Here is a 26752-nt window from a genome sequence, read left to right on the forward strand (position 1 = left end):
TGACACAAGTCTCCCCGGAATGCTCCAGCAGGGAAGCTCCTGCCGCTTCTCGTGCCTCAGTGACCTTGGTCACATCTATCCATTGGTTACAACGTCAATCTTCCCCCTTCTGATGGTTTCAACACCCTTCTGGTGGTAGTGGATAGATTTTCCAAGTCATGTTGATTAATTCCTCTTCCTGGTCTCCCCACTGCTCTCCAGGTCGCTGAGGCACTCTTCCAGCAGGTCTTCCGGCATTATGACCTTCCGGAGGTCTGACCGTGGCCCCCAATTCACATCACGAGTTTGAAAGGTCTTCTTGGAGAAGCTCGGGGTCACGGTCAGCCTCACTTATGGGTATCGGCCTCAGTCCAACGGGCAGGTGGCGAAGATGAACCAGGAGCTGGGAAGGTTCTTGAGTCATTGTCAGGATCGGCAGGGTAAGTGGGCACGATTCCTTCCCTGGGCAGAGTACGCCCAGAACTCCTTACATCACTTCTCCACTGGCTCTTTACTCCACTGGCTCTCTACCAGGAACCTCCCATTCCGCCTGACCTGCAAGAAACGAAGCCCCCGATTTGTGGGGCCGTTCAAGGTTCTCCGGAGGGTCAACGAAGTGACATACAGGTTACAACTACCCAGTCACTATCACATCTCACCCTCTTTTCATGTCTCCCTTCTCAGGCAGGTGGTTCCTGGTCTCCTAGCTGATACTGTCCCCCGTGACACCCCCCCCCCCCCCCCGACCCCCCTGGACATTGACGGGGGTCTGGCGTACGCTCTCAGATCCCTACTGGACTCCCGACGTCATGTGGGCCGGCTCCGGTATCTGGTGGACTGGGAGTGGTATGGCCCAGAGGAGCGGTGTTGGGTTCCGGTGGAGGACATTCTGGACCCCAACATCATCCGCCTGGACCGACCCGCTCCTCGGGGTCGTCCCTCTGGTTGGCATCATCTTGCGGCTGGTACCGCACGTCGGGGGTGGGGGGTGGTACTGTCACATCTCCTCCGATGTAGCCAGAATACTAACCACCGGTCCTGGGATTCACCATTACGCACACCTGGCAATCATCATTACGTGCACCTGTTAATCATTATGATTCACACCTGGACTTCATTACCTTCATAATTTCCTCCCCTTTATATGTCACTCCCTTATGTTTTCTCACCAGTTGGTATTGTTCTTGTTTACCGGCATGTAGCCTCATGGAATTGTCTCGTTACTGGTTTTATTAAACGTTTCACCTGCACCTGCTTCCCGACTCACAGCTCCGTTATTACAGATATAAATCTCAATCCTGCTGGATCCCCACAACAATAGCTCCTCTCTGTGTCCCCATATAAGCCCACGTGTTTGTTTGTATGGCTGTGCAGTGACAAGACACCCAAATCCTCAAACGTGCCCCTAAAAAAACAAAAACAAGCCAAGACTAATATTGACATGTTTCCACATGGGTCTGAAACACGGCAAATAAGCCCTGCAGTGCATTGTGGTCTTTGGAATGCTAGAGTAGTGAAGGTAGTGTTCCACTTAGACCCCATCCTGCTTGACACCCTGGTGAGCCCAGCCTCAACCACACATAGCTGGCTCTCCCATGCAGATGGTGAGCCACACACACATGTGAGCACACACACATACTCCTTTTCTCTGTAAGTGGGGAATAGAGGATCTCTGTACCCACGTACAGACGGAAAGAGAGAGCTAGGGAGGTGTAGAGCCACAGAGGGTGGGGGGACAGGACGAGAGAGACCAAGGAAGGATAGGCAGGGACAGTCTGCCAAGGCACCGGGTGCTGTCACCCTCCTCCGTCGAATAAGCCGGAGATCTATTGATTGGCATTTGTATTGCTCGCAGGCTCCGGCTCCAAATGGAGCCTTTAATTAACTAAATGGACCAGTCGCAGCTGCGAGCAAGCTCCTCGCCAGCATAGGGAATGAGCAGGGTTAAACTCTGCAGACCTCCTCGACTATCAGTTAGGACAAACAGGACGGAGCCTGCGAGGGGGGTCTTGAGTGGTCCTCTGTCCCCTATGTCCTTCACCCGCCCACATCCCGTCTCCCATTACCTTATCACTAACCGGACCCCTGGCCGTCACTCACTCAGTCACCCCTGGCCGTCACTCACTCAGTCACCCCTGGCCGTCACTCACTCAGTCACCCCTGGCCGTCACTCACTCAGTCACCCCTGGCCGTCACTCACTCAGTCACCCCTGGCCGTCACTCACTCAGTCACCCTTGGCCGTCACTCACTCAGTCACCCCTGGCCGTCACTCACTCAGTCACCCCTGGCCGTCACTCACTCAGTCACCCCTGGCCGTCACTCACTCAGTCACCCTTGGGAAGTGGACGCACGCCAAGAGCCAGACTTCTTTTTCTTCTGCCGGCGCTATTGCTCTCTCTCTCCCTCCCCGCGCACCACTCTCATTCCTCTCCACTCATCCATTCTGTCAAAGGTTAATTGGTTTGGAAATGATTCGATTCATTCTGGACGTTAATGCTGTTATCGTGCTTTTGTTATAAAAAAAAAGAGAATAAGGAAAAACTACCCCACACACGCACTTAAGCTAATTTAAAATAAAGAAAAAAGGGGAAAATAAATCAAATTTAATCTACTTTGATGCTTTTTTTCTTTGTCTGGCCCGGGCCTGTCCCCATAAGTCTTTGCTTTAAATTAAGGCAGAATTTCATTACCTTGAAAGCTTCCCCCACCCCCGTCTTCTCTCCCTCCCCCCAATACTTTGAATGGATAGACGGCCCTAATGTCTTTCTTGTAACCTCAAGGTCGGCATATTTGGATCCGCAGCAGCGCTCAAGGGTCCCTGTGATTAATGCACTGTACAAAGTGTCTTGGAATTATGCAGCGGCTGATGACTGCACAGAACGTGCACACACACACACACACACACACACACACACACACACACACACACACACACACACACACACACACACACACACACACACACACACACACACACACACACACACACACACACACACACACACACACACACACACACACTTGAGCACATGTACAAACGCGTGCACACACACACACTTTGGATAGAGGTGCCCCTGTCAGTGCCCTTGTTGTGGATCATGGGAGAGGCATTCATATTCAAATCGAGTTACCCAGAGGCTCTCAGTCTCTCCCCACTGCCCCCCAAACTTCGTCCCCAAGGAGCTTTTATGCTCTGTTTCATTCATTGTCTCATCTTTACTTACCTCACATTTGTGCTTCCATTCCTTTCAATCTAGTCTAAATAGACCTATAAGCAGAAAACATCTCACTCGTTCCCGGCAAACAGGGATCTCACAGGTGTTTCTGTAGATGCACGATAAAATGATACATTTGACCATTTTACATTTCAGTTAACTGGATGGATTTTGTGTGTCCCGTGGCAGTTCACTTGGTTTCCTTTTGAATATCATAGGACAACTTGGGGAGCTGAGGGAATTCACAATCTTTCACAAAACACTTTATGCTCTATCGATTTGTGATGCACAGGCCTCTGTATTGAATGCATCTGGTGAGCAGAAGCTCCTATCTTAGCTTTTGTTCATTATTTATTTGGTTTCCCAGATATGAGCAATGCTTAATTGAGTCTGTGGGAAGCTTTCTGAAAACCCTTTGGATTTAGCTTTTACAAAGACAAGCCACAACAACAAAACGTGTCCTGCAGCATAACCAGATCCGCTGCTCCTGAGTTGCGCTGCACTGCATTTCAGTTGAAGAGGTATCACTGAGGTACCTGGTTCTAATCCAGACTGTATCACATCCGGCCGTGATTGGGAGTCCTATAGGGCGCACCATTGGTTAACTGTTTTCTGGGTTTGGTCCGGGGTAAATAAGAATTTGTTCTTAACTTACTTAAATAAATAAATAATGATAATCTTATAACACCAACATTGTTTTCCTTTTATTAGTTTAGTTAGCAAAGTTGTGAACATTGAAAAAATAAATTACTCTGAAATTTCTGGAAGTCACTTTTTAGTTTGTCAAATCAAATCCAATTTTATTTGTGACATACACATGGTTAGCAGATGTTAATGTGAGTGTAGTGAAATGCTTGTGCTTCTAGTTCCGACCATGCAGTAATATCTAACAAGTAATCTAACAATTTCACAACTACCTTATACACACAAGTGTAAAGGAATGAATAAGAATATGTACATAAAAATACATGGATGAGCGATGGCCAAATGGCATAGGCAAGATGCAGTAGATGGTATAGAGTACAGTATATACATATGAGATGAGTAATGTAGGGCATGTAAACATTATATAAAGTGGAATTGTTTAAAGTGGCTAGTGATACATTTATTACGTCCAATTTTTAATTATTAAAGTGACTAGAGTCAGTATTTTGTCAGTATTTTGGCAGCAACCACTCAATGTTAGTGATGGCTATTTAACAGTCTGATGGCCTCGAGATAGAAGCTGTTTTTCATTCTCTCGGTCCCTGCTTTGATGCACCTGTACTGACCTCGCCTTCTGGGTGATAGCGGGGTGAACAGGCAGTGGCTTGGGTGGTTGTTGTCCTTGATGATCTTTATGGCCTTCCTATGACATCGGGTGGTGTAGGTGTCCTGGAGGGCAGGTAGTTTGCCCCCAGTGATGCGTTGTGCGGACCTCACTACCCTCTGGAGAGCCTTACGGATGTGGGTGGAGCAGTTGCCGTACCAGGCGGTGATACAGCCCGACAGGATGCTCTCGATTGTGCATCTGTAAAAGTTAGTGAGTGTTTTTGGTGTCAAGGCAAAAATTTTCAGCCTCCTGAGGTTGAAGAGGTGCTGCTGCGCCTTCTTCACCACGCTGTCTGTGTGGGTGGACCATTTCAGTTTGTCCGTGATGTGTACACAGAGGAATTTAAAACTTTACATCTTTCTCCACCACTGTCCCGTCGATGTGGATAGGGGGGTGCTCCCTGTGCTGTTTCCTGAAGTCCACAATCATCTCCTTTGTTTTGTTGATGTTGAGTGTGAGGTTATATTCCTGACACCACACGCCCCAGTGTTGAGGATCAGCGGGGTGGAGATGTTGTTTCCTACCCTCACCGCCTGGGGGCGGCCCGTCAGATAATCCAGGACCCAGTTGCACAGGGCGGGGTCGAGACCCAGGACCTCGAGCTTAATGACGAGTTTGGAGGGTACTATGGTGTTAAATGCTGAGCTGTAATCGATTAACAGCATTCTTACATAGGTATTCCTCTTGTCCAGATGGGTTAGGGCAGTGTGCAGTGTGATTGCGATTGCATCGTCTGTGGACCTATTGGGGCGGTAAGAAAATTGGAGTGGGTCTAGGGTGTCAGGTAGGGTGGAGGTGATATGGTCCTTGACTAGTCTCTCAAAACACTTCATGATGATGCAAGTGAGTGCTACGGGGCGATAGTCATTTAGCTCAGTTACCTTAGCTTTCTTGGGAACAGGAACAATGGTGGCCCTCTTGAAGCATGTGGGGACAGCAGACTGGGATAAGGATTGATTGAATATGTCCGTAAACACACCAGCCAGCTGGTCTGCGCATTCCAATTGTGTTGTACTGTACTGTACTGTACTGTAATCACTGCAGTTAAGCCTACGCCTAATTCAGACCACCCGCAAAGTAAATTATGGGTTAAATAAGTATACGTTAAGGCTTAGAAGACATAAAACGTCCTGCGTGCTTTAGTAGTATTTGAAATGGAAACATTGGTAGCAGAATGGAGGACTTGTGTTCATTGTTGTGATTGAAATGCCATTTAAAGGGGCAGGAGATGAAATAAAAGCAGGTTTCTGTCTCTGGTGGGAAGTAAAGTAGTAGTAGAAGCTTCTGGGGTCTCCCAGTTTGGAATGGAGGGGTTGGATGGATGGGATGTGCTCCTTGGTGGACTAGTGTGTGTGTGTGTGTGTGTGTGTGTGTGTGTGTGTGTGTGTGTGTGTGTGTGTGTGTGTGTGTGTGTGTGTGTGTGTGTGTGTGTGTGTGTGTGTGTGTGTGTGTGTGTGTGTGTGTGGGCATGGTTGTTTGTGTGTGTGTGTGTGTGTGTGTGTGTGTGTGTGTGTGTGTGTGTGTGTGTGTGTGTGTGTGTGTGTGTGTGTGTGTGTGTGTGTGTGTGTGTGTGTGTGGGGGGGGCGGGGTGTGTGTGTGTGTGTGGGTGTGTGTGCTTGTGCGTGTGTGTCTGTGGGTGTTTGTGAGTGAGTGATTATGTGCAGTAGCAGCTCCGCCTCAGTAATCTGTCCTAGTCCGTCTAGGGACGCAAGCCGTATATGAGAGGATAGCGCTAATGCAGTTATGATACAACAGTAGTCCACCTGCATTATGATGGCCCACGTCACTGTTTCTGCTCTAGTTATTAGGCCTAGCTGTGGCAGCAGTTGTTTACTGACATGTGCCAATGAGTAATCTGCTTTGGTGTTCGACCACCACACCTTACATGGCTCCAGCTTTTCCTTATCTCTCCTTTGTCTCCAGGCTGTCAGAGATAAGAACGTGTCAAGGGAGGCAGGCATAAGGAGGATGAGGGAGGGAGGGAGAGAGAGAGAGGGAGAAAAAAAGAGAGTTGGGGAAAATAATAGGTTTGATAAAAAACGAAAGATGAACTAACGATTAACAGAGGGGGAGGTATCAGAGAGAGAGAGGAAGAGATAAAGAGAGGAGAAGAGATAGAGGAAGAACAAACACCATTGTAAATACAACCCATATTTATGTTTATTTAATTTCCCTTTTGTACTTTAACTATTTGCACATCGTTACAACACTGTATATATACATAATATGACATTTGACATGCCTTTAGTGTAATGCTCACTGTTCATTTGTATTGTTTATTTTACTTTTGCCTTATCTACTTCACTTGCTTTGGCAATGTTAACATATGTTTCCCATGCCAATAAAGCCCTTGAATTGAATTGATATGGAGGTGGGGTTTGATTGGCTAGTGATTCTTCCCCTCCCTTCCAGTTTTGTGGTAGATGGATCATGCGGCTGTCAGGATGTCACCTTGCCATTGTCTTGTTCCACATTAGCAACAGAGGAGCCATGTGAACACCACAGGTTGCATGTCACCCTCTGGGATGGGGAAGACTGACATTCTACAGAGGGTAGTGCATACAGCCCAGTACATCGTTGGGGCCATGCCTCCTGCCATCCTGGACCTATATACTAGGTGGTATCAGAGGAAGGCCCCAAAAATTGTCAGACTCCAGTCACCCAGGACTGTTCTCTCTAATACCGCACGGCAAGCGCTACCGGAGCGCCAATTCTAGGTCCAAAAGGCTCGTTAACAGCTTCTACCTCCAAGCCATAAGACTGATGAACAATTAATCAAATGGCCACCCGGACTATTTACATTGACCCCCCCTTTGTTCTAACACTGCTGCTACTCGCTGTTTATTATCTATGCATAGTCACTTTACCCCTACCTACATGTACACATCACCTCGACTAACCTGTACCACTGCACATTGACTTGGTACCAGTACCCCCTGTATATACCCTCATTATTGTTATTTCATTATGTTCCTTTTAAAAAATTTTTTTACTTACGTTTATTTAGTAAATATTTTTCTCAACTCTATTTCTTTAACTGCATTGTTGATTAAGGGCTTGTAAGTAAGCATTTCACGGTAAGGGTTACACCTGTTGTATTCGGCGCATGTGACAAATAACATGCCCCCCTCAGAGAGACACAGCTTAATGTGAGCTCTCACATCTTTCAAAATGTTTTTTTACAAAAGAATAGATTTGGAGTTAGATGAAGTTGTATTTTTCGGCAGGTACATATGCAGGATGCTCCTCTCCACAGCATGACCTTCGCTCCAGATCAAAACGACAAACCTACAACCTAAATTTGACCAAAATTAACCGGAGAGATTACTGCTTCCAAGGTTTTCTTTTTCCAAGCTAAACAAACAGCAGAGACCTGAGGACACCATTGGCATTTTCTACAAGAAATCTGCCTCCAGAAATAAAAGCTTCTTCCAAGTGGGTGTGATACCTACTCCCGTTGCCTGCTGCACTGCTGCTTGGATTCCACCTGGTGATCTGTTCACCGTCTGCCCTGGCCTGTCTTCCCCTGTCTGGTACAGGTACCTCCACCACACTCACATCTCTCTCCCAAGCTTTCGCTCACCTCCAGCACACACACACTGTTGGGGCGAGTGACTCTGAACTTACAATGGCTAGCCCCAAGTGGTTATAAATTAGATTTTTTTTCTTGTGCCTTTTGCTATTTTGCTATTTGCCTCATGACTCCTGCATACTTTGTTGACTACAAACTTTCTTTACCCAACCGTGGGACAGACTATGTTTCTTCCCACACTCGGGACTGACTCTCTATTGGTTACAGACTTTTGGCCTCCCATCCTATTCTAACCACCTCTCGCTGGCTTTGTATTCATGTTGCCTGATGAAATTGCTGTACAATATGATCTTGTTGCAATCTGATGCACATTCAAATGTCATAAATCAGCACTGCAGAGCTCTCCCTGTCCTCTGCCGTGCCTTGATTGTATTACTGTTGATGATATCTGGAAATGTGCATGTACACCCTGGCCCATCTACTGTTGCTAGCCCCAATTCTGACTTGTGCTCTGATATCTGCTTCACTGATTTCTGCTCTCGTAAAAGCCTGGGTTTTCTGCACGTTAACACTAGAAGCTTATTACCTAAAATGGATCAATTGAAAGTGTGGGTTCACAGCTCCAATACAGATGTGTTGGTCATTACTGAGACGTGGTTAAGGAAGAGTGTTTTGAATACTGATGTTAACCTTTCTGGTTATAACCTTTTTCGGCAAGACAGATCTTCCAAAGGTGGGGGAGTGGCAATCTTTACCAAGGAACATCTTCATTGCTCGGTTGTCTCCACCAAGTTTGTCCCCAAACAATTTGATTTCCTGGTTTTAAGCATTAAACTTTCAAATAGCTCTTTGTTGACTGTTGCTGGGTGCTATTGTCCTCCATCAGCACCGGCCTGTACCCTACCTGCCCTAAACTCTCTCCTGCCCCCTTACACTAAGTCTGAATTTGTCCTGCTAGGTGACCTAAACTGGGACATGCTTAATAAACCACCTGTCGAGGTCCTAAAGCAATGGCACTCCCTAAATCTTTCTCAGATTATCACCAATCCCAAAAGATATGACTCCAAACACCCAGAAAAGGCTACTCTCCTCGATGTTATCCTCACAAATAATCCTGATAGGTATCAGTCTCGTGTTTTCTGTGATGACCTTAGTGATCACTGTTTTACAGCCTGTGTTCGTAATGGCTGCTCAGTGAAACGACCTGTCCTGATTTGTCATAGACGCTTGCTAAAACACTTTCATGAGCAAGCCTTCCTTCATGAACTGGCCTCTGTAAAATGGTATAGAATCAGCTTAATCCCCTCTGTCGAAGACACTTGGACCTTCTTTTTTGATATTTTCAGTGGTATTGTTAACAAACACAACCCCATGAAGAAAATTAGAATTAAAAACAGGTTCAGCCCCTGACCGTGACCTTGCAGAGTTACTCCACCTCAAGAATTGCATTTGGAAAAAGGCTCGGCACACGCATACTCAGGCTGACTTGCTATCGTTCAGGCAAATGAGAAATAAGTGCACTCAGGCTATCCGGAAGGCCAAAGTTAGTTACTTTCAGGATCAGTTCTCTCTCTGTGGGTCTAACCCCAAGAAGTTCTGGAAAATGGTTAAAGACCTTGAGAATAACCCTTTAATCTTTAATCACCACTTCATTAAGTCAGGATTCCTATTTGACTCAGCCATGCCTCCTTTCCCATCCAACATTTCCTCACCTCCCACCCCTTCTAATGCAACTAGCCCCAATGCTCCTCCCTCTTTTTCCCCTGCCCCGCTACAAAGTTTTTCCCTGCAGGAAGTCACTGAGTCCGAGGTGCTAAAGGAGCTCCTTAAACTTGACCTAAAAAAACATCTAGGTCAGATCGTTTAGGCCATTTCTTCTTTAAGGTTGCTGCCCCTATCATCGCAAAACCTATCTCTGACCTTTTTAACCTGTCTCTCCTTTCTGTGGAGGTTCCCATTGCTTGGAATGCAGCCAAAGTTCGTCCTTTATTTAAAGGGGGAGATCAAGCTGTTCCTAACTGTTTTTTGCCCTGTTTATCAAAAGTGTTGTAAAAACTTGTCAATAATCAACTGACTGGCTTTCTTGATGTCTATTGAATTCTCTTGGGTATGCAATCTGGTTTCCGCTCAGGTTATGGATGTGTCACTGCAACCTTAAAGGTCCTCAATGATGTCACCATTGCCCTTGATTCTAAGCAATATTGTGCTGCTATTGTTATTGACTTGGCCAAAGCTTTTGATACGGTAGACCATTCCATTCTTGTGGGCCGGCTAAGGAGTATTGGTGTCTCTGAGGGGTCTTTGGCCTGGTTTGCTAACTACCTCTCTCAAAGAGTGCAGTGTCTAAAGTCAGAAAATCTGTTGTCTCAGCCACTGCCTGTCACCAAGGGAGTACCCCAAGGCTCAATCCTAGGCCCCACGCTCTTCTCAACTTACATCAACAACATATCTCAGGCAGTAGGAAGTTCTCTCATCCATTTATATGCAGATGTAACAGTCTTATACTCAGCTGGCCCCTCCCCGGATTTTGTGTTAAATGCTCTACAGCAAAGCTTAGTCACCTCAGACAAGTACTTGGGAGTATGGCTAGATGGTGCACTGTTCTTCTCTCAGCACATATCAAAGCTGCAGGCTAAAGTTAAATCTAGACTTGGTTTCCTCTATCGTAATCGCTCCTCTTTCACCCCAGCTGCCAAACTAACCCTGATTCAGATGACCATCCTACCAATGCTAGATTACGGAGACATTTAAAAAAAAATACTTTATACCTTTATTTATACCGTTTTTTTCTCATTGAGATAACATCTCTTTTCCAAGAGAGACCTGGTCCAATAGCAGCAGGGGGAACAACATTTCAGACAAAACAACTTACAAACACTAACACAACATTAAACAAAACTATAAACACACATAAAATACAACAAAAATATTTTACAGTTAAAAACACAAAAGTCTTGACTAAAAACAGCTGGCCTAAAAACAATTACACTCTTCTATGATATATACATCGATCAAGTGTTTAAACTCCACCAACGAAACTAGATCATCAAATTTTTAAATGTTCTAGAGAGAATTCCAGGACCACGGACCTAAGTAACTAAAAATATTTCTACCATGACCTGTCTAATTTGTGGTTCTGTTAGAAGCAAATGTGAATGGGACCTTAATTGATATTTATTTACCGACCTGACTAAAAAGGAACAGAGATAAAATGGCATTTTACCCGACGCAAGGTGTTTACGCCGACGCAAGGTCAATGACGACCAGCCAACAGCGCTGTAGAGATCACAATGATGTGTTAGACGTTTTGATTTGTAATGAACCTGAGGACTGCATAATACACTGAATCAAGTGCTCTCAGGGTAGTGGCTGAGGCCTGCATACAGTGGGGAGAACAAGTATTTGATACACTGCCGATTTTGCAGGTTTTCCTACTTACAAAGCATGTAGAGGTCTGTAATTTCTATCATGGGTACACTTCAACTATGAGAGACGGAATCTAAAACAAAAATCCAGAAAATCACATTGTATGATTTTTAAGTAATTAATTTGCATTTTATTGCATGACATAAGTATTTGATACATCAGAAAAGCAGATCTTAATATTTGGTACAGAAACCTTTGTTTGCAATTACAGAGATCATACGTTTCCTGTAGTTCTTGACCAGGTTTGCACACACTGCAGCAGGGATTTTGGCCCACTCCTCCATACAGATCTTCTCCAGATCCTTCAGGTTTTGGGGCTGTCGCTGGGCAATACGGACTTTCAGCTCCCTCCAAAGATTTTCTATTGGGTTCAGGTCTGGAGACTGGCTAGGCCACTCCAGGACCTTGAGATGCTTCTTACGGCGCCACTCCTTAGTTGCCCTGGCTGTGTGTTTCGGGTCGTTGTCATGCTGGAAGACCCAGCCACGACCCATCTTCAATGCTCTTACTGAGGGAAGGAGGTTGTTGGCCAAGATCTCGCGATACATGGCCCCATCCATCCTCCCCTCAATACGGTGCAGTCATCCTGTACCCTTTGCAGAAAAGCATCCCCAAAGAATGATGTTTCCACCTCCATGCTTCACGGTTGGGATGGTGTTCTTGGGGTTGTACTCATCCTTCTTCTTCCTCCAAACACGGCGAGTGGAGTTTAGACCAAAAAGCTCTATTTTTGTCTCATCAGACCACATGACCTTCTCCCATTCCTCCTCTGGATCATCCAGATGGTCATTGGCAAACTTCAGACGGGCCTGGACATGCGCTGGCTTGAGCAGGTGGACCTTGCGTGCGCTGCAGGATTTTAATCCATGACGGTGTAGTGTGTTACTAATGGTTTTCTTTGAGACTGTGGTCCCAGCTCTCTTCAGGTCATTGACCAGGTCCTGCCGTGTAGTTCTGGGCTGATCCCTCACATTCCTCATGATCATTGATGCCCCACGAGGTGAGATCTTGCATGGAGCCCCAGACCGAGGGTGATTGACCGTCATCTTGAACTTCTTCCATTTTCTAATAATTGTGCCAACAGTTGTTTCCTTCTCACCAAGCTGCTTGGCTATTGTCCTGTAGCCCATCCCAGCCTTGTACAGGTCTACAATTTATCCCTGATGTCCTTACACAGCTCTCTGGTCTTGGCCATTGTGGAGATGTTGGAGTCTGTTTGATTGAGTGTGTGGACAGGTGTCTTTTATACAGGTAACGAGTTCAAACAGGTGCAGTTAATACAGGTAATGAGTGGAGAACAGGAGGGCTTCTTAAAGAAAAACTAACAGGTCTGTGAGAGCCGGAATTCTTACTGGTTGGTAGGTGATCAAATACTTATGTCATGCAATAAAATGCAAATTAATTACTTAAAAATCATACAATGTGATTTTCTGGATTTTTGTTTTAGATTCCGTCTCTCACAGTTGAAGTGTACCTATGATAAAAATGACAGACCTCTACATGCTTTGTAAGTAGGAAAACCTGCAAAATCGGCAGTGTATCAAATACTTGTTCTCCCCACTGTATATATAACATCACTAAAATAATAAACCGCCAGTAATGTACATTGTACCAAGTCCTTCATGGCCTCAAAAGAAAAACAACCCTTATGCCGGTAATAAAAACCTATTTCAGCTTGAACTTCCTTATCAAGTTCTCTACATGCACAGTGAAGCTCAGCTTGTCATCAACCCACACACCCAAATATTTGTACACTTTAACTTGCTCCAGCCAATGTAGCAATGACATGATTAGTAACATGCCTGGCATTTGAAAATACCATGAATTTTGTTTTACCCAAATTTAGAACCAGCTTTAAATCATACAGATTCTGTTGTATGATATTAAATGCTCTTTGGGCATTTTCAAAAGCTAAAGATAAACTGCTACCACTTGAATAAAGAACAGTATCATCTGCATAAAAATGAACATCCACTGTTTCAATAAGATCCCCAATGTTGTTGATATACAAAATGAACAACAGTGGGCCCAAAATAGAACCCTGCGGAACACCTGAGCACACCTCTATGGACACATATTTACAACCATCCGCCATTACACATTGTGTACGATTTGATAGGTAATTTATAAACCAATCTAGAGCATGACCAGTAATTCCACAACATTTTAACCTTTGCACTAACACAGCATGGTGCACGGTGTCAAAAGCCTAAGACAAATCAATAAAGACATACACACAATGTAACTTCTTATCAAGAGCACAGTGGATGTCATTTAAAACCTTCAATGTTGCTGAAACAGTGCTGTGGCCAGACCTAAAACCTGATTGCATTCCATTTAAGATGTTGTTTTCTTGGAAATAGACCTTTAGCTGCCTACTAACTAAGGACTCCAGTACCTTTGACAGTACAGACGATGTTGATATGAGTCGATAGTTGTCAAGTAGCGAAGGATCTCCACCTTTCAGGAGAGGCAGTACAAAAGCAGATTTCCATAACTTGGTGATTTCCTTAACATCAAGCGTGAGGTTAAAAATACATGTTAAGGGGGAGCAATGATGTCTGCAGCTAGGTGTAGGAAGCGGGGGTCTAGTTCATCAGGGCCAGGGTATTTTCTCCCATCAATTTCTTTCTGTGCTTTACACACTTCTGAAACAGAGAAGGATGAAAAGGAGAACCTGGTGAAGGAGTGCACAGGGGTGTCAGGTAAATTCATAGGGGGCTCAATTATACCTTTGACCTTCTCAAATAAACTGCCTGCATCTAAAAATGCTGGACATAAGTTATAGGTTGGCAGATAAGGGTGCTCTCGAGCGGCTAGATGTTCTCTACCATTCAGCCATCAGATTTGCCACCAATGCTCCTTATAGGACACATCACGGCACTCTATACTCCTCTGTAAACTGTTCATCTCTGTATACCCGTCGCAAGACCCACAGGTTGAAATCTACTGCAGCCCTCATTCTCCACATACAACACCGTTCTGCCAGTCAAATTCTGTTAAAGGTCCCCAAAGCACACACATCCCTGGGTCGCTCCTCTTTTCATTTCGCTGTAGCTAGCGACTGGAACGAGCTGCAACAAACACTCGAACTGGACAGTTTTATCTCAATGAAGGATAAATAATTATAATTTTTTTAAGTTTAAGAAATTTGATTCGATTTGATTCTTACTCAAAGGAGTCGCAGTATAGTATAGAAGCTGGGGCTGGGTAGATACATGGGATCTGATACCATACAGTATAGTATAAAAGCTGGGGCTGGGTAGATACATGGGATCTGATACCATACAGTATAGTATAGAAGCTGGGGCTGGGTAGATATATGGGATCTGATACCACACAGTATAGTATAGAAGCTGGGGCTGGGTAGATACATGGGATCTGATACCATACAGAATAGTATAGAAGCTGGGGCTGGGTAGATACATGGGATCTGATACCATACAGTATAGTATAGAAGCTGGGGCTGGGTAGATACATGGGATCTGATACCATACAAAATAGTATAGAAGCTGGGGCTGGGTAGATACATGGGATCTGATACCATACAGAATAGTATAGAAGATGGGATTGGGTAGATACATGGGATCTGATACCATACAGAATAGTATAGAAGCTGGGGCTGGGTAGATACGTGGGATCTGATACCATACAGTATAGTATAGAAGCTGGGGCTGGGTAGATACATGCGATCTGATACCATACAGAATAGTATAGAAGCTGGGGCTGGGTAGATACATGGGATCTGATACCATACAGTATAGTATAGAAGCTGGGGCTGGGTAGATACATGGGATCTGATACCATACAGAATAGTATAGAAGCTGGGGCTGGGTAGATACATGGGATCTGATACCATACAGAATAGTATAGAAGCTGGGGCTGGGTAGATACATGGGATCTGATACCATACAGAATAGTATAGAAGCTGGGGCTGGGTAGATACATGGGATCTGATACCATACAGAATAGTATAGAAGCTGGGGCTGGGTAGATACATGGGATCTGATACCATACAGTATAGTATAGAAGCTGGGGCTGGGTAGATACATGGGATCTGATACCATACAGTATAGTATAGAAGCTGGGGCTGGGTAGATACATGGGATCTGATACCATACAGAATAGTATAGAAGCTGGGGCTGGGTAGATACATGGGATCTGATACCATACAGAATAGTATAGAAGCTGGGGCTGGGTAGATACATGGGATCTGATACCATACAGTATAGTATAGAAGCTGGGGCTGGGTAGATACATGGGATCTGATACCATACAGAATAGTATAGAAGCTGGGGCTGGGTAGATACATGGGATCTGATACCATACAGAATAGTATAGAAGCTGGGGCTGGGTAGATACATGGGATCTGATACCATACAGAATAGTATAGAAGCTGGGGCTGGGTAGATACATGGTATCTGATACCATACAGTATAGTATAGAAGCTGGGGCTGGGTAGATACATGGGATCTGATACCATACAGTATAGTATAGAAGCTGGGGCTGGGTAGATACATGGGATCTGATACCATACAGTATAGTATAGAAGCTGGGGCTGGGTAGATACATGGGATCTGATACCATACAGGCACCTTTTAGTTTGAAATGACTTGATTATCAAAACGATTTGTTTCCATTCGATACGATTCGATAACAGTTGTTGTATGAACACATTCATTTTCAAAATTAATATCTGGGACTGATGGAGCTCAGGAGCTGGATCTGTTTGAGCTCATCATCTATGGGTGATGATTTCAGAAAACAAATTGGGGGACAAAAACATAAATTGCCCCCCCTAATCTGATAGCGGTAGAATACCAGTCTGCCCTATGGCTCAGTTTACACAATAGATAATTCACCCCCCCCCCCCGCCTCAATGGCTCAGCTCACACAATAGATAATTCACCCCCCCCCCTATAGCTCAGCCCTGACAAGGGGGGGGGGGGGGGGGGGGGGGGGGGTGAATTATCTATTGTGTAAACTGAGCCATAGGGCAGACTGGTAATCTATCAGATTAGGGGTGGGGGGGCAATCTATGTTTTCATCACCCAATTTTTTTCTGAAATCATCACCCGTTGATTAATTTGTCATATAGCAGATTATAATGTTTTGAGCTAGTAATATGTCAATATTTATCTTTATAAATTAGCTATGACATACATAGTCAATTAATATAACACAGCTTTGTAATTCACCCGTCTCAAAAGCGAATGCTTCTGACCGTTTGGAACGGAGGAGATCTGCTCTCTTCTCCCGTTCCGATCAGTGCTGCTCGCAAAAAGTATTGCTGTCATTGTTACGAAATTACACCTTACCTATTACCTTACCTATTTGAAAGCAGAACTACCAAAAATATTTTGTATGGTGAACCTGGCAATCAAAAAGCCCCAATCAGCAGTAAGATGTGCAATCAGCAAGATGTGAGTTGTGTCCACTTCAGTAGCCTACACATCTCTGCCGGTAAAATACTATTTTCTACACCTTATTTGGTAACAATGACTCAGCATATTTCATTGGTTGTCCCTCAATTAATCAATCCTATGATTAAATATTGAGAAAGCTATTTTACAAACATCTAAATGCTGAATGTGTGCACAGATGTTATCTGACTTGCAGATCAATATACATGGATAAAAGTATGATAGGCTGAAAGAGAGGACGCATCAATTCAGTCACAACAGATTAGAGGTATTTTCGGGAATAAGGCAGAAAAAATATATGACATAAAAACCTTAGTGAACTGGTGATTTTCTTAGTGAACTGCAATCATCGGTTCTCTTACCCCATGCATGTGTCATTGGGATCGATTTGGGTTCCTGCAGACCGATCATCTTAAACATTTGAACTGGGACCGATGCATATTGGTGAATTGTTACATCCCTGATAGAAGCCCTCGATGCAGACGCACAGAATAAACACCCTGCGTTTACCTGCTGAAGAAAACGACAGAAACATCAGGCTATTTCTCCGGTTTATTGTAAGGTTGCGGGATCGTTCAAAGGGAGTTTATTATTGAGGATTGTCAGGGGTGCCGCCACACCTCTAACCTTAATATCGCTCTGACCTGACCAAGCACTATTGCTAAGTCTAACTTATTACATGAGTGGAGCTGAGCTTCACCTCACAGAGACAACCTTTGGCGGCAACCAGGGTGTCTTCGTCAGCTCGAAGCAGGCAGGCCCCAAGAACTGCTGAGATGGTGGATTTTCCCACCTTCTTCCCCTCCTCCCCTCATATCAGAACATCAGCATTTTTCTCTGTGTTGTCACCCATTCACACCTCCTCCCCCTCCTCCTCGACAGAGACTCCCACAGCACTGGTTAGGCTACTTCAGAAGGAGGCAGAGTGGTGTCATTGCTTACTGGCTCTGCTGGAGTCAATGGTTTGAGAGGAGAGCGGGAAGAAATATAAATAATTAAATGAACAACGATGACAAGGAAGGAAAGGATACGTAGAAGAAAAAAAACCAAGAAGGATATGATTAAGTGCTCTTTTGGATGCACGAGCGGCTAGCGATTCTGCGGCTCTTTAGTCTAGGGAGGGCCTGTCTCAATTACCCTAATGAGGGAGAGTGACTGGCTGCCTCCTGCCTGGGAAGGCAACGGGAGTCTGGGCCTGCCAGGCGTTACAGGAGGAGGGTGGGTGGAGGGGGGATACGGAGGGCTTGTCAGGTTAAATGGAGCGTGCCCGGCCCACAAACAGGGAGAGTTAGCTTGCGGACCGACACCCTGCGCCCTCCTGGAGCGGTGGACCTTCTCTTATTTGGCCTGTCAGAGAAGCCAGTTAACCCCAGACTGCCCTGGACACTGGCCTTCTCCTAACTACCGTTTAGCCTCAATATAGACCAGGCCCTGCAGGGCACACTAATGTCACAATATCACTCTATTTCTTTATCTAACTTGTCTTGGGTAAGGGCAATTTGAATGGTGTTGTTTTGGATTATTGAAAAAGACAGCCAGGTCAGCTACTGTGTAACATTGTCAGACACTGCAAGAGCTGCAGGCTACCTTAAAATACTGGTTTCAGATGGACTTTTTCAGATCTTTTCATCATTCTTGAGGATGGGAAACAAAGGACACAAATGAAGGCCAGCCTATCGCCAAACTATTATCAACTCCCTATACTGATAAATTCAACTTTCACAGAGCAAGAAAGTCAAGTTCAAGTCATGGCCACCTAAATCACGCTGGGTTTAGAGTGTAGGCTATTCCGTTCATTTTAAGCCTCACTGACTTTCCTGATTTTAAAATATATTCAGTAATTCGTCTCTGACAATGTCAAGAAACAAGACCCACCGTGTACTTGTGTAACACATCACTCACAAACACATGACAAAGGGAGCTTTTGTCATTCACCTCTCTCATCCACATCACTCTTATACCCCTACTGTTCCCCTTCCCCTTCACATGACCTCATTACAATGGCGGCACAGAGCAATAAGTCCTTGTTCTTTGTCCATGGATTCCCACCCATTATTTTTGTGCAGAATTTGCCATGTGGATAATAATTTGAAATACAAGTTAGCCTATGTAGCCAAATTGCTATACCACTTCTTGTGTTTCCCTTCAATCTCAAGAAAGAGAATGTCGCTAATTAGTTTGAGTTAACAGTGACACTGTGGTGTTAAAAGAGAGATGGATTGATCATTTAAAGTGTTGCTGTGATTATTTACACCATTTTGCACCATTGCTAGAGAAGATACTGCACAGATTAAGATGTTGTCACTGACTTCACTCAGTCAACTCAGAGGGCAGGTTGCTTTCTCGACTTACATGTGAAGATACCTAACCCACATCTTGACTTGTGTACAATTATACATTTTTTTACTTGGAAAAAAGACCTGGGTTGGTTTCTTGTCATGCCATCAGTGGCATCAGTTGTTATTCTTCAGGCTAGATTCCTTGCTATTGATTTCCTTCAAGAGCTGCATCTAACCATCATTTGTTGTTCATTTCAGTCCCTGTATTTCTTGCTGTTAGACAGGATAGTATTGACGGGGGGCTAAACCGTCCACTGTCAGCCATGTCACCTTTCATTTTCAATTCCTAAACAAAAACTGAAGTCATTTGTCATATTTTTTTTTCAAAGAACAAAATACCCCTCCTAAGCTTCAAAATGGTTGGATTGAAAAAGCACAGTGCAGCCCCAGCCGCCTCCTCCCTCTATCCTCTGCACACTCTCGATCATACATAAGAAATGGCCTCCATTTAGACAGTCTTATTGACCTCCTCTAATGGCTCTTTGTTATTTATGACAGAATTAATTTCAATCCGTCAGTCTGGGACAAAATTCGGTCCAGGAAATAGCTTTTTTATTTCCAAAGTCCCTTCCTGTACCTTACCAGAAAGTTCCTCTTCCCTCCTTAGAAGAAAATATATATACATTCTGTAGGAATGATTAGCTTATTGGCAATAGATTGAAGTTGAATTGCAATGCAGCGAGCAGAGCGGCTTTGCATGTGAAAATGTCAATAGCCGAGAGTGCAGCGTCTTTCCTGTCAGCTCTGACGGAAGACCAACGGCCAGCTTGGCTGCCGTTCGTCTTCCTGAGTGAGTTTTCTAATAACTGTAATGGCTGCAGCGATAAATTACAGCTGGCCTGTCAGGAGAACACAGTGCTGAATTTAAATCTAACAAAGGACCCTCCTTTTTATTTTTAAACTTGAGTCATTCCCCCAAGGACCACTTGAGTTGATAGTGGTCGTAGCGAGCCACTGGATGCAGGGACAAAGTATATCACCTCCTTAAGTGGATGGAAAACCCAGACACTTCAGCAGAATATTTTACAGCTCCCTGCCAAATGTCCAAACGAAGGCCCCGGCAGTTGCAAGCCATTCTCGGAATTATGCAGCAACATCCTAACTGTCATAACATGCCTGATGAACTCACTTTGGTGAAGTGGCAAATTCAGGATTACCCTTGACCCTATCCCATGTGGTTACCTGGTGGGGTTTTTCCTGTACGAAGGTGACTGCTCAGTGAGATGCGCGTGCTCTGTAATTGGACCAGAGGAAGATGCTTTGTTCCCGTCCTATCAGGAGCAGCCTGCTGGTGGTCAGCTCATGGAGCGATGCCATCCCACCATTTGTCAGACAGGGTGCAATTTCCCAGGCATATTTTTTCCATCCATAACCAGAGGGCAAAAGGGATGACGGCTTTAATATCGCCTTATAGCTCACTGCTAGGGCCCGGCTCACACCCACCCGGCAAATTATATATGGCCTTACATCCACACTTCAAATGTTCAGTATTTACAAGTGAAGTATTTCCAGCAACGTGGGGTTCCTAATATTTATTAGCAGATTCCTGCCATGGGGGATGGAGGTTAGTACCTTTTTGGTGTCGGAATGCATGTTGAAATGTAGCCTGCGTGAAACACCTGAATTCCAGACATTTTGGGGTTATGCTCTAGCCTCCAGCTACTGCAGGTCCTACACATCTGAGGTGATAGAGAGGCTTACCTCTCATCATCTTCTCATAACCACATTTTTCAATGCAAATTTGGAGGATGTGAGCTCAAGTTTAGGTGCGCCGTGACCCGTGCTTCCGTACTCATCACGTTTCAACTAGACATCTGCTATCGTGTTTATTAGAATATCAGGTAATAATAATTATTTTTTTAAAGTATAATGACGGAGTAGTAAAGTTACTTTACATTGTGCACATCAAGCAACACAATATACAGCTTTGGACCACAGTCCAATGTGACAACTAATAAGGCGACTCTCTTAGCTCCCTTTAGCTACATGACACAGATGGTTAACAACTGCTGTGTAGCATGAAAAGCACACAAACACAGGAGCACAACTCTGCTACCTTTTTACCAGAAACAATTCTTTCTCAATCTAAAGGCGCACCTGATACCTACCCCACCTGAAGTGGAAGAGAAGATACACAGCTCTGAAGTGGAACAGAAGATATACAGCTCTGAAGTGGAACAGAAGATATACAGCTCTGAAGTGGAACAGAAGATACACAGCTCTGAAGTGGAACAGAAGATACACAGCTCTGAAGTGGAAGAGAAGATACACAGCTCTGAAGTGGAACAGAAGATACAAAACTCTGAAGTGGAAGAGAAGATACACAGCTCTGAAGTGGAAGAGAAGATACACAGCTCTGAAGTGGAACAGAAGATATACAGCTCTGAAGTGGAAGAGAAGATACACAGCTCTGAAGTGGAACAGAAGATATACAGCTCTGAAGTGGAACAGAAGATACACAGCTCTGAAGTGGAAGAGAAGATACACAGCTCTGAAGTGGAAGAGAAGATATACAGCTCTGAAATGGAACAGAAGATACATAGCTCTGAAGTGGAACAGAAGATACACAGCTCTGAAGTGGAACAGAAGATACACAGCTCTGAAGTGGAACAGAAGATATACAGCTCTGAAGTGGAACAGAAGATACACAGCTCTGAAGTGGAACAGAAGATATACAGCTCTGAAGTGGAACAGAAGATATACAGCTCTGAAGTGGAAGAGAAGATACACAGCTCTGAAGTGGAACAGAAGATATACAGCTCTGAAGTGGAACAGAAGATATACAGCTCTGAAGTGGAACAGAAGATACACAGCTCTGAAGTGGAACAGAAGATACACAGCTCTGAAGTGGAACAGAAGATACACAGCTCTGAAGTGGAACAGAAGATATACAGCTCTGAAGTGGAACAGAAGATACACAGCTCTGAAGTGGAACAGAAGATATACAGCTCTGAAGTGGAACAGAAGATATACAGCTCTGAAGTGGAAGAGAAGATACACAGCTCTGAAGTGGAACAGAAGATATACAGCTCTGAAGTGGAACAGAAGATATACAGCTCTGAAGTGGAACAGAAGATACACAGCTCTGAAGTGGAACAGAAGATACACAGCTCTGAAGTGGAACAGAAGATACACAGCTCTGAAGTGGAACAGAAGATACACAGCTCTGAAGTGGAACAGAAGATACACAGCTCTGCAGTGGAAGAGAAGATACACAGCTCTGAAGTGGAAGAGAAGATACACAGCTCTGAAGTGGAAGAGAAGATATACAGCTCTGAAGTGGAACAGAAGATACATAGCTCTGAAGTGGAACAGAAGATACACAGCTCTGAAGTGGAACAGAAGATACACAGCTCTGAAGTGGAACAGAAGATATACAGCTCTGAAGTGGAACAGAAGATACACAGCTCTGAAGTGGAACAGAAGATATACAGCTCTGAAGTGGAACAGAAGATATACAGCTCTGAAGTGGAAGAGAAGATACACAGCTCTGAAGTGGAACAGAAGATATACAGCTCTGAAGTGGAACAGAAGATATACAGCTCTGAAGTGGAACAGAAGATATACAGCTCTGAAGTGGAAGAGAAGATACACAGCTCTGAAGTGGAACATAAGATACACAGCTCTGAAGTGGAACAGAAGATACACAGCTCTGAAGTGGAACAGAAGATATACAGCTCTGAAGTGGAACAGAAGATACACAGCTCTGAAGTGGAAGAGAAGATACACAGCTCTGAAGTGGAAGAGAAGATATACAGCTCTGAAGTGGAACAGAAGATACATAGCTCTGAAGTGGAACAGAAGATACACAGCTCTGAAGTGGAACAGAAGATACACAGCTCTGAAGTGGAACAGAAGATATACAGCTCTGAAGTGGAACAGAAGATACACAGCTCTGAAGTGGAACAGAAGATATACAGCTCTGAAGTGGAACAGAAGATATACAGCTCTGAAGTGGAAGAGAAGATACACAGCTCTGAAGTGGAACAGAAGATATACAGCTCTGAAGTGGAACAGAAGATATACAGCTCTGAAGTGGAACAGAAGATATACAGCTCTGAAGTGGAAGAGAAGATACACAGCTCTGAAGTGGAACAGAAGATACACAGCTCTGAAGTGGAAGAGAAGATACACAGCTCTGAAGTGGAACAGAAGATATACAGCTCTGAAGTGGAAGAGAAGATACACAGCTCTGAAGTGGAACAGAAGATATACAGCTCTGAAGTGGAACAGAAGATACACAGCTCTGAAGTGGAACAGAAGATATACAGCTCTGAAGTGGAACAGAAGATACACAGCTCTGAAGTGGAACAGAAGATATACAGCTCTGAAGTGGAAGAGAAGATACACAGCTCTGAAGTGGAACAGAAGATATACAGCTCTGAAGTGGAACAGAAGATACACAGCTCTGAAGTGGAACAGAAGATATACAGCTCTGAAGTGGAACAGAAGATACACAGCTCTGAAGTGGAACAGAAGATATACAGCTCTGAGGTGGAACAGAAGATACACAGCTCTGAAGTGGAAGAGAAGATACACAGCTCTGAAGTGGAAGAGAAGATATACAGCTCTGAAGTGGAACAGACGATACACAGCTCTGAAGTGGAACAGAAGATATACAGCTCTGAAGTGGAACAGACGATACACAGCTCTGAAGTGGAAGAGAAGATACACAGCTCTGAAGTGGAAGAGAAGATACACAGCTCTGAAGTGGAACAGAAGATATACAGCTCTGAAGTGGAACAGACGATACACAGCTCTGAAGTGGAACAGAAGATACACAGCTCTGAAGTGGAACAGACGATACACAGCTCTGAAGTGGAACAGCTCTGAAGTGGGGCTGTTAGATCAGCTTTGAATATAAATAGATCACAAATTGTCGGCCTTTGTAGTATCGGTGCGATGTGAGGGTTGATAGATGCAGGCTCCATGTAAAGGAACACAGCTGCTCTGCCTTTCTTCGCCCCAAGCCAAGGGCCCTCTTGTCAAAAGAGCCAAACATGTCACTTTTCACTTTCTCAAATAAAGTCACTGGAGTTTGCCTGAAGCGTCTAACAAGATTGACCAGGTGTTGTGGATATCAAACAGGCACACAAAGGGACATCCTTTCCTTGTGCTACCATTAATTGAGAACGAACTGAGACCCAAATTCATGTTTTTGTGTTATCCTCTGCTCTCTCCACTTGAATGTGTTTTTCACTCGCTCCGGTTGAAAATGTTCAATAGCACTTCTGTGTAATCAGTCAAGGATATGCAGCTCTGAAAAGAGCTGAAGTACGCTGGCTATGTTAGTTATGAGACGTTTCTGGAAAAAGGCAGGGCTGAATTGCTGATCTAAATTAAAGATCAGAATTAAATAGAGAAATCATTCTATTCGTGTGCAAAGTAAGTTTGTACATCATTCTTTAACGATGGTACGTAGGCTAATTGAGTTGAAATGACACCTTGCATTGCAATTTCAATTGATTCTAATTGGGAGAAAAAAAAACAATTACATTCTTTTAGATTATCTTTAATTCAGCTGTGTTATTTAATCAAAGCTGAAATGCTAAGGAAACCCACCATCTGCCTTGACTGAATATTAGAAAGATACTTAGCTAGTAAAACTTTATTTCTGGAGAACGATGTGCAACAGTTTAAACGCTGCACTGTGGACGACCAACCTAGACGCGTAGATCAATAAGTCACGGCAATGAAGTGGCACATCGATTACGCCAATGACAGGGCATTAACAGGTTTAATCTTTGTAATGAGGGTAACCTTTTTCTTTGAAGCAAGGCCTCGATCTCATTGGCATTGGCTGGCTCTCGCCAAGGCCACGAGGGACCAAAGATCGTGGATAGAGCGACTGCATTACACACGCTGCCTCAGCTTCACCCTAGAGCCTGGATGGCAGCTTGGATAGTGGAGGCTGCATTCGTCATCGTCATACACTGCGTTGTTGAGTGGCCGCCCACGATTCATCTTTGTCATGGGCATAAATTCAAGCTCTGCGGTCTCCAACTGTAAACGCAGTCTCTCTTCACTCAGCAACATCGTCTTCAAGCTTTTCCTTTGGCGTATTTACAATAGGATTGCATGTGACTGACGTTATTGATAGGAAGCTCCGTGCACATCCCTAATACCTCCTCTTCTGCTTTCTGCTGACCTTGCAGTGCTCTAACTAAACTTCTCCATACTTTCCAACCCATCGCTACTTTTTTTGTCTGAAATGACACCATCTAATTCAGCTACACTGAAGTAAATGGCAATTAGCCTAATGCTTATCAATGGAATCCAGACTCCCTTTGGATTGGCCTCTCATGGGGCCTTCCCGAAGAAATCTGTGCCTTCCACGCACAGCCGGGACTTTTAGTAACTGATTAGGCCTTTGAAAGCTTGTTTGTTGAAGATGGCATTGGCAGAACTCCCTCCCCCCGTCGAGGGCCCTGGAAAAGTCTCTGGTGTACAGAGAGCTCTCAGTGCTCCTCTGTCAAGGGAATATTTCTGTGCTCTTATGATTTATTGTTACTTTGTCAGGTCCCCAGAGGGATGGATGGAACGCACACCACAGTGCCAGCTGGTTCACTCCCCTAGAATGCGCAAACACACACACACACACACACACACACACACACACACACACACACACACACACACACACACACACACACACACACACACACACACACACACACACACACACACACACACACACACACACACACACACACACACACACACACACACACACACACACACACACACACACACACACACACACTTTCTTTGGACTTCAGGAGTGCACTTTTCAAGCATTAACCGACGCAAACGCAGCCACGTCAATGCACCCAGGAGAGATCGCCTCTCCCTCTCCTCAGCCTTTCCTCGTTGCTTTTCCTCCCAAGGACATGGAGACACAAACCCACATGACACCATATATCACTGCAGGAACATTTACAGGAGATGTTTCATTGTCAGACAATTCCGGACAATTCTTCTTCCTTCTGTCTCTCTGTTTTCCTCCATCTCTCTATTTCTCTGTCTCTCATTCTCTCTCTCCCTCCCCTCTCTCCTCCTCTCTGGGACTTGGATATGTCAGGCATTGATGGGGGAAAACATTGATACAGTTACATTTTGGGATATTATTTTGGACCATATATCATATTGCATCGTTCTGACAATATCGCAATATTATTTCTGAGCTAGTTGGCTGTACCTGCACCAAAACTCCAGTGTTTTCCCTTCATAACTTGTTCTCCATCTTCTTTTTAAATAGGGAGCCAATTTGTTTTCAGATCTTTTATTTCCATGACTGATTAAAACTAGTTTTCTCATGGCTCTTACCTGTCCCTCTGCAGCAGACACATGGTGAGCAATACGTTTGGACCATGGAATCATAATAAAATCATGAGAATCACAAAACGTATAGAATCATGAGAATCACAATACATATAGAATCATGAGAATCACAATACATATAGAATCATGAGAATCATGAGAATCACAATACATATAGAATCGTGAGAACCATGAGAATCACAAT

At 44.4% G+C, this 26752-nt stretch overlaps 1 protein-coding gene across 1 annotated transcript; it reads left to right on the forward strand.

Moving 5' to 3' along the window:
* Positions 1-370: 370 nt before the first annotated feature.
* On the forward strand, positions 371-24060 carry LOC139553105 (uncharacterized). Its single transcript, XM_071365059.1, has 4 exons — positions 371-606; positions 664-923; positions 21347-22020; positions 22357-24060. The coding sequence occupies exons 1-4, from the start codon at positions 371-373 to the stop codon at positions 24058-24060; spliced, it is 2874 nt and encodes a 957-aa protein (XP_071221160.1).
* The last annotated feature ends 2692 nt before the right edge of the window (positions 24061-26752 follow it).

The sequence above is a fragment of the Salvelinus alpinus genome, chromosome 25, assembly GCF_045679555.1.
Source record: "Salvelinus alpinus chromosome 25, SLU_Salpinus.1, whole genome shotgun sequence".
NCBI classification, from domain to species: domain Eukaryota; kingdom Metazoa; phylum Chordata; class Actinopteri; order Salmoniformes; family Salmonidae; genus Salvelinus; species Salvelinus alpinus.